The 8975-nt window shown below is 41.9% G+C and overlaps 2 protein-coding genes and 1 long non-coding RNA gene across 5 annotated transcripts; all 3 read right to left on the reverse strand.

The window, feature by feature from the left end:
* Positions 1-587: 587 nt before the first annotated feature.
* On the reverse strand, positions 588-1721 carry LOC144727695 (uncharacterized). Its single transcript, XR_013587431.1, has 4 exons — positions 1588-1721; positions 1198-1422; positions 974-1090; positions 588-806 (listed from the first exon to the last, which is right to left on the reverse strand). It is a non-coding gene; the product is annotated as an uncharacterized LOC144727695 (long non-coding RNA).
* A 9-nt stretch (positions 1722-1730) lies between these two features.
* LOC144727802 (uncharacterized) lies at positions 1731-3243 on the reverse strand. Its single transcript, XM_078606913.1, has 5 exons — positions 3024-3243; positions 2808-2924; positions 2418-2642; positions 2194-2310; positions 1731-2026 (listed from the first exon to the last, which is right to left on the reverse strand). Exons 2-5 carry the CDS (start codon positions 2869-2871, stop codon positions 1731-1733), a joined length of 702 nt encoding a protein of 233 aa, XP_078463039.1. The 5' UTR covers positions 2872-2924; positions 3024-3243.
* A 918-nt stretch (positions 3244-4161) lies between these two features.
* Positions 4162-8971, reverse strand: LOC144727694 (uncharacterized). 3 transcript variants are annotated; one of them, XM_078606720.1, is made up of 16 exons: positions 8861-8971; positions 8471-8695; positions 8247-8363; positions 7855-8079; positions 7641-7757; positions 7251-7475; positions 7027-7143; positions 6635-6859; positions 6428-6544; positions 6038-6262; positions 5822-5938; positions 5432-5656; positions 5208-5324; positions 4815-5039; positions 4608-4724; positions 4162-4442 (listed from the first exon to the last, which is right to left on the reverse strand). In XM_078606720.1, the coding sequence occupies exons 1-16, from the start codon at positions 8922-8924 to the stop codon at positions 4183-4185; spliced, it is 2718 nt and encodes a 905-aa protein (XP_078462846.1). In that variant the 5' UTR covers positions 8925-8971; the 3' UTR covers positions 4162-4182. The 3 variants fall into 3 exon arrangements, with proteins under 3 accessions (XP_078462846.1, XP_078462848.1, XP_078462847.1); XM_078606722.1 differs by lacking the exon at positions 6428-6544 and having other exon boundaries at positions 6038-6108; positions 6706-6859; XM_078606721.1 differs by lacking the exon at positions 4608-4724 and having other exon boundaries at positions 4162-4288; positions 4886-5039.
* Between the last annotated feature and the right edge of the window lie 4 nt (positions 8972-8975).

The following is an 8975-nucleotide window of genomic DNA, read 5'->3' on the forward strand; positions in this document are numbered from 1 at the left end:
TCCCCACAGTCATTGACTCCATCACAGAAGCTCTCCTTTGCCAGGCAGGTCCTATTTCCACAAGGCATTTGCAGCTCTGGGATGCAATGGCAGCTGGGAGTCTCATCGCTCTGGTCTGCACATTCGGCCTCTCCATTGCAATAAAACCATCCAGGTATGCACTGCTTCTTGTTAGCACAGCGGAACTCACGCACTGCACACTCTGGGTTGTCAGAAATAAATAATTGGTGTTTGTTTTTAGAATTTGAATGTCCATTTATTTACTTTGCTGGTGGTATTAGGAGCTGTCTCTTTATGATGAGGATAAATCACTTTTCATTTTAATATATTTATAATGATGATTAACAAAAATCAACATGAAGGTTACCGATATCGCAGCCAATTTCATCTGATCCATCGCTGCAGTCCGTTTCTCCATCACAAACAAACATTGAGTCCACGCACAGCCTGCTGCTCCTACATGTGAACTGAATTGGTGAACAAGCTGCACAGAAAATGACAATCAATTATTCATGAATAGTTTATGTAATACGACTTATTTAATTGTTCATTGTTTTCAATGGGAAAGACATTAAACTCACTGCAGTTGGCCTCATCTGAGTAGTCTCCACAGTCGTTGACTCCATCACAGAAGCTCTCCTTTGCCAGGCAGGTCCCATTGCCACAAGGCAGCTGTTGGTCTGCGTGGCACTTGCAGTTCGGAGTCTCATCGCTCTTGTCCATGCAGTCCGGCTCCCCATTGCAGTAAAACCGCCCAGAGATGCATTGCTTCTTGTTAGCACAAAGGAACTCATTCACTGCACACTCTGGATTGTCACATCATAGACAACTATTGGTGTTTGTTACTTCTAACACCTTTCATATATTTATTTTGTTGGGAGTAATATGAGGCGTGTCCTTAAATGACCATGATGAAGCATCATTTTCAAAAAAATTACAACAGTAATAAAAGCACACTCATGATGAAACGTACCTATATCACAGCCAATTTCATCAGATCCATCACTGCAGTCCGTTTCTCCATCACAAACAAACATCAAGTCCACACACAGCCTGCTGCTCCTGCACGTGAATTGGCTTGGAGAGCAAGCTGCAAGACAAAAGCACGTGTAAATATTGATTGTAAGCAATGGTTCAATAAAGAAGTACACATTATTCATATACATTGTTTCGTATTTTGATAGATATTTCACTCACTGCAATTTGACTCATCTGAGTAGTCCCCACAGTCATTGACTCCATCACAGAAGCTCTCCTTTGCCAGGCAGGTCCTATTTCTACAAGGCATTTGCAGCTCTGGGATGCAATGGCAGCTGGGAGTCTCATCGCTCTGGTCTGCACAGTCGGCCTCTCCATTGCAATAAAACCATCCAGGTATGCACTGCTTCTTGTTAGCACAGCGGAACTCACGCACTGCACACTCTGGGTTGTCAGAAATAAATAATTGGTGTTTGTTTTTAGAAGTTGAATGTCCATTTATTTACTTTGCTGGTGGTATTAGGAGCTGTCTCTTTATGATGAGGATAAATCACTTTTCATTTTAATATATTTATAATGATGATTAACAAAAATCAACATGAAGGTTACCGATATCGCAGCCAATTTCATCTGATCCATCGCTGCAGTCCGTTTCTCCATCACAAACAAACATTGAGTCCACGCACAGCCTGCTGCTCCTACATGTGAACTGAATTGGTGAACAAGCTGCACAGAAAATGACAATCAATTATTCATGAATAGTTTATGTAATACGACTTATTTAATTGTTCATTGTTTTCAATGGGAAAGACATTAAACTCACTGCAGTTGGCCTCATCTGAGTAGTCTCCACAGTCGTTGACTCCATCACAGAAGCTCTCCTTTGCCAGGCAGGTCCCATTGCCACAAGGCAGCTGTTGGTCTGCGTGGCACTTGCAGTTCGGAGTCTCATCGCTCTTGTCCATGCAGTCCGGCTCCCCATTGCAGTATAACCGCCCAGAGATGCATTGCTTCTTGTTAGCACAAAGGAACTCATTCACTGCACACTCTGGATTGTCACATCATAGACAACTATTGGTGTGTGTTACTTCTAAAACCTTTCATATATTTATTTTGTTGGGAGTAATATGAGGCGCGTCGTTAAATGACCATGACGAAGCATCATTTTCAAAAAATTTACAACAGTAATAAAAGCACACTCGTGATGAAACGTACCTATATCACAGCTAATTTCATCAGATCCATCACTGCAGTCCGTTTCTCCATCACAAACAAACATCAAGTCCACACACAGCCTGCTGCTCCTGCACGTGAATTGGCTTGGAGAGCAAGCTGCAAGACAAAAGCACGTGTAAATATTTATTGTAAGCAATGGTTCAATAAAGAAGTACACATTATTCATATACATTGTTTCGTATTTTGATAGACATTTCACTCACTGCAATTGGCCTCATCTGAGTAGTCCCCACAGTCATTGACTCCATCACAGAAGCTCTCCTTTGCCAGGCAGGTCCCATTTCCACAAGGCATTTGCAGCTCTGGGATGCAATGGCAGCTGGGAGTCTCATCGCTCTGGTCTGCACAGTCGGCCTCTCCATTGCAATAAAACCATCCAGGTATGCACTGCTTCTTGTTAGCACAGCGGAACTCATGCACTGCACACTCTGAATTGTCACAAATACAAGTTAATGGGTGTTTATTTTTACTTTAATGTCCATATATTTCCTTTTCTGGTGGTACTCAGAGCTACGTTTCTTTAGGACGACCATAAACACGTTTCATTTTAATATATTCATTCTAAGAAGAAAAACAATCGATGTTAAAGTTACCGATATCGCAGCCAATTTCATCTGATCCATCAATGCAGTCCGTTTCTCCATCACAAACAAACATCGAGTCCACGCACAGCCTGCTGCTCCTGCATGTGAACTGAATTGGTGAACAAGCTGCAAGGAAAATGAGAAGCAATTATTAAACAATAGTTTATGTAACAAGACTTATTAAAGTGGTATAAATTTTTTCAATTGGAAAGACATTAAACTCACTGCAGTCGGCCTCATCTGAGTAGTCCCCACAGTCGTTGACTCCATCACAGAAGCTCTCCTTTGCCAGGCAGGTCCCATTGCCACAAGACAGTTGCAGCTCTGGGAGGCAATGGCAGCTGGGAGTCTCATCGCTCTGGTCTGCACAGTCGGCCTCACCATTGCAATAAAACCATCCAGGTATGCACTGCTTCTTGTTAGCACAGCGGAACTTACGCACTGTACACTCTGGGTTGTCAGAAATAAACAATTGGTGTTTGTTTTTAGAATTTGAATGTCCATTTATTTACTTTGCTGGTGGTATTAGGAGCTGTCTCTTTATGATGAGGATAAATCACTTTTCATTTTAATATATTTATAATGATGATAAACAAAAATCAACATGAAGGTTACCGATATCGCAGCCAATTTCATCTGATCCATCACTGCAGTCCGTTTCTCCATCACAAACAAACATTGAGTCCACGCACAGCCTGCTGCTCCTGCATGTGAACTGAATTGGTGAACAAGCTGCACAGAAAATGACAATCAATTATTCATGAATAGTTTATTTAATACAACTTATTTAATTGTTTTCAATGGGAAAGACATTAAACTCACTGCAGTCGGCCTCATCTGAGTAGTCCCCACAGTCGTTGACTCCATCACAGAAGCTCTCCTTTGCCAGGCAGGTCCCATTGCCACAAGACAGTTGCAGCTCTGGGAGGCAATGGCAGCTGGGAGTCTCATCGCTCTGGTCTGCACAGTCGGCCTCACCATTGCAATAAAACCATCCAGGTATGCACTGCTTCTTGTTAGCACAGCGGAACTCACGCACTGTACACTCTGGGTTGTCAGAAATAAACAATTGGTGTTTGTTTTTAGAATTTGAATGTCCATTTATTTACTTTGCTGGTGGTATTAGGAGCTGTCTCTTTATGATGAGGATAAATCACTTTTCATTTTAATATATTTATAATGATGATAAACAAAAATCAACATGAAGGTTACCGATATCGCAGCCAATTTCATCTGATCCATCACTGCAGTCCGTTTCTCCATCACAAACAAACATTGAGTCCACGCACAGCCTGCTGCTCCTGCATGTGAACTGAATTGGTGAACAAGCTGCACAGAAAATGACAATCAATTATTCATGAATAGTTTATTTAATACAACTTATTTAATTGTTTTCAATGGGAAAGACATTAAACTCACTGCAGTTGGCCTCATCTGAGTAGTCCCCACAGTCGTTGACTCCATCACAGAAGCTCTCCTTTGCCAGGCAGGTCCCATTGCCACAAGACAGTTGCAGCTCTGGGAGGCAATGGCAGCTGGGAGTCTCATCGCTCTGGTCTGCACAGTCGGCCTCACCATTGCAATAAAACCATCCAGGTATGCACTGCTTCTTGTTAGCACAGCGGAACTCACGCACTGTACACTCTGGGTTGTCAGAAATAAACAATTGGTGTTTGTTTTTAGAATTTGAATGTCCATTTATTTACTTTGCTGGTGGTATTAGGAGCTGTCTCTTTATGATGAGGATAAATCACTTTTCATTTTAATATATTTATAATGATGATGAACAAAAATCAACATGAAAGTTACCGATATCGCAGCCAATTTCATCTGATCCATCACTGCAGTCCGTTTCTCCATCACAAACAAACATTGAGTCCACGCACAGCCTGCTGCTCCTGCATGTGAACTGAATTGGTAAACAAGCTGCACAGAAAATGACAATCAATTATTCATGAATAGTTTATGTAATACAACTTATTTAATTGTTTTCAATGGGAAAGACATTAAACTCACTGCAGTTGGCCTCATCTGAGTAGTCTCCACAGTCGTTGACTCCATCACAGAAGTTATCCTTTGCCAGGCAGGTCCCATTGCCACAAGGCAGCTGTTGGTCTGCGTGGCACTTGCAGTTCGGAGTCTCATCGCTCTTGTCCATGCAGTCCGGCTCCCCATTGCAGTAAACCCGCCCAGAGATGCATTGCTTCTTGTTAGCACAAAGGAACTCATTCACTGCACACTCTGGATTGTCACATGATAGACAACTATTGGTGTTTGTTACTTCTAAAACCTTTCAAATATTTATTTTGTTGGGAGTAATATGAGGTGCGTCGTTAAATGACCATGATGAAGCATCATTTTCAAAAAAATTTACAACAGTAATTAAAGCACACTCATGATGAAACGTACCTATATCACAGCCAATTTCATCAGATCCATCACTGCAGTCCGTTTCTCCATCACAAACAAACATCAAGTCCACACACAGCCTGCTGCTCCTGCACGTGAATTGGCTTGGAGAGCAAGCTGCAAGACAAAAGCACGTGTAAATATTGATTGTAAGCAATGGTTCAATAAAGAAGTACACATTATTCATATACATTGTTTCGTATTTTGATAGACATTTCACTCACTGCAATTGGCCTCATCTGAGTAGTCCCCACAGTCATTGACTCCATCACAGAAGCTCTCCTTTGCCAGGCAGGTCCCATTTCCGCAAGGCATTTGCAGCTCTGGGATGCAATGGCAGCTGGGAGTCTCATCGCTCTGGTCTGCACAGTCGGCCTCTCCATTGCAATAAAACCATCCAGGTATGCACTGCTTTTTGTTAGCACAGCGGAACTCATGCACTGCACACTCTGAATTGTCACAAATACAAGTTAATGGGTGTTTATTTTTACTTTAATGTCCATATATTTCCTTTTCTGGTGGTACTCAGAGCTACGTTTCTTTAGGACGACCATAAACACGTTTCATTTTAATATATTCATTCTAAGAAGAAAAACAATCGATGTTAAAGTTACCGATATCGCAGCCAATTTCATCTGATCCATCAATGCAGTCCGTTTCTCCATCACAAACAAACATCGAGTCCACGCACAGCCTGCTGCTCCTGCACGTGAACTGAATTGGTGAACAAGCTGCAAGGAAAATGAGAAGCAATTATTAAACAATTGTTTATGTAACAAGACTTATTAAAGTGGTATAAATTTTTTCAATTGGAAAGACATTAAACTCACTGCAGTCGGCCTCATCTGAGTAGTCCCCACAGTCGTTGACTCCATCACAGAAGCTCTCCTTTGCCAGGCAGGTCCCATTGCCACAAGACAGTTGCAGCTCTGGGAGGCAATGGCAGCTGGGAGTCTCATCGCTCTGGTCTGCACAGTCGGCCTCACCATTGCAATAAAACCATCCAGGTATGCACTGCTTCTTGTTAGCACAGCGGAACTCACGCACTGTACACTCTGGGTTGTCAGAAATAAACAATTGGTGTTTGTTTTTAGAATTTGAATGTCCATTTATTTACTTTGCTGGTGGTATTAGGAGCTGTCTCTTTATGATGAGGATAAATCACTTTTCATTTTAATATATTTATAATGATGATGAACAAAAATCAACATGAAAGTTACCGATATCGCAGCCAATTTCATCTGATCCATCACTGCAGTCCGTTTCTCCATCACAAACAAACATTGAGTCCACGCACAGCCTGCTGCTCCTGCATGTGAACTGAATTGGTAAACAAGCTGCACAGAAAATGACAATCAATTATTCATGAATAGTTTATGTAATACAACTTATTTAATTGTTTTCAATGGGAAAGACATTAAACTCACTGCAGTTGGCCTCATCTGAGTAGTCTCCACAGTCGTTGACTCCATCACAGAAGTTATCCTTTGCCAGGCAGGTCCCATTGCCACAAGGCAGCTGTTGGTCTGCGTGGCACTTGCAGTTCGGAGTCTCATCGCTCTTGTCCATGCAGTCCGGCTCCCCATTGCAGTAAACCCGCCCAGAGATGCATTGCTTCTTGTTAGCACAAAGGAACTCATTCACTGCACACTCTGGATTGTCACATGATAGACAACTATTGGTGTTTGTTACTTCTAAAACCTTTCAAATATTTATTTTGTTGGGAGTAATATGAGGTGCGTCGTTAAATGACCATGATGAAGCATCATTTTCAAAAAATTTACAACAGTAATTAAAGCACACTCATGATGAAACGTACCTATATCACAGCCAATTTCATCAGATCCATCACTGCAGTCCGTTTCTCCATCACAAACAAACATCAAGTCCACACACAGCCTGCTGCTCCTGCACGTGAATTGGCTTGGAGAGCAAGCTGCAAGACAAAAGCACGTGCAAATATTGATTGTAAGCAATGGTTCAATAAAGAAGTACACATTATTCATATACATTGTTTCGTATTTTGATAGACATTTCACTCACTGCAATTGGCCTCATCTGAGTAGTCCCCACAGTCATTGACTCCATCACAGAAGCTCTCCTTTGCCAGGCAGGTCCTATTTCCACAAGGCATTTGCAGCTCTGGGATGCAATGGCAGCTGGGAGTCTCATCGCTCTGGTCTGCACAGTCGGCCTCTCCATTGCAATAAAACCATCCAGGTATGCACTGCTTCTTGTTAGCACAGCGGAACTCACGCACTGCACACTCTGGGTTGTCAGAAATAAACAATTGGTGTTTGTTTTTAGAATTTGAATGTCCATTTATTTTCTTTGCTGGTGGTATTAGTAGCTGTCTCTTTATGATGAGGATAAATCACTTTTCATTTTAATATATTTATAATGATGATGAACAAAAATCAACATGAAGGTTACCGATATCGCAGCCAATTTCATCTGATCCATCACTGCAGTCCGTTTCTCCATCACAAACAAACATTGAGTCCACGCACAGCCTGCTGCTCCTACATGTGAACTGAATTGGTGAACAAGCTGCACAGAAAATGACAATCAATTATTCATGAATAGTTTATGTAATACGACTTATTTAATTGTTCATTGTTTTCAATGGGAAAGACATTAAACTCACTGCAGTTGGCCTCATCTGAGTAGTCTCCACAGTCGTTGACTCCATCACAGAAGTTATCCTTTGCCAGGCAGGTCCCATTGCCACATGGCAGCTGTTGGTCTGCGTGGCACTTGCAGTTCGGAGTCTCATCGCTCTTGTCCATGCAGTCCGGCTCCCCATTGCAGTAAAACCGCCCAGAGATGCATTGCTTCTTGTTAGCACAAAGGAACTCATTCACTGCACACTCTGGATTGTCACATGATAGACAACTATTGGTGTTTGTTACTTCTAAAACCTTTCAAATATTTATTTTGTTGGGAGTAATATGAGGTGCGTCGTTAAATGACCATGATGAAGCATCATTTTCAAAAAATTTACAACAGTAATTAAAGCACACTCATGATGAAACGTACCTATATCACAGCCAATTTCATCAGATCCATCACTGCAGTCCGTTTCTCCATCACAAACAAACATCAAGTCCACACACAGCCTGCTGCTCCTGCACGTGAATTGGCTTGGAGAGCAAGCTGCAAGACAAAAGCACGTGTAAATATTGATTGTAAGCAATGGTTCAATAAAGAAGTACACATTATTCATATACATTGTTTCGTATTTTGATAGACATTTCACTCACTGCAATTGGCCTCATCTGAGTAGTCCCCACAGTCATTGACTCCATCACAGAAGCTCTCCTTTGCCAGGCAGGTCCTATTTCCACAAGGCATTTGCAGCTCTGGGATGCAATGGCAGCTGGGAGTCTCATCGCTCTGGTCTGCACAGTCGGCCTCTCCATTGCAATAAAACCATCCAGGTATGCATTGCTTCTTGTTAGCACAGCGGAACTCATGCACTGCACACTCTGAATTGTCACAAATACAAGTTAATGGGTGTTTATTTTTACTTTAATGTCCATATATTTCCTTTTCTGGTGGTACTCAGAGCTACGTTTCTTTAGGACGACCATAAACACGTTTCATTTTAATACATTCATTCTAAGAAGAAAAACAATCGATGTTAAAGTTACCGATATCGCAGCCAATTTCATCTGATCCATCAATGCAGTCCGTTTCTCCATCACAAACAAACATCGAGTCCACGCACAGCCTGCTGCTCCTGCATGTGAACTGAATTGGTGAACA

Source organism: Lampetra planeri, chromosome 26 (assembly GCF_965212315.1).
Source record: "Lampetra planeri chromosome 26, kcLamPlan1.2.h2, whole genome shotgun sequence".
Classification (NCBI taxonomy): Eukaryota; Metazoa; Chordata; class Hyperoartia; order Petromyzontiformes; family Petromyzontidae; genus Lampetra; species Lampetra planeri.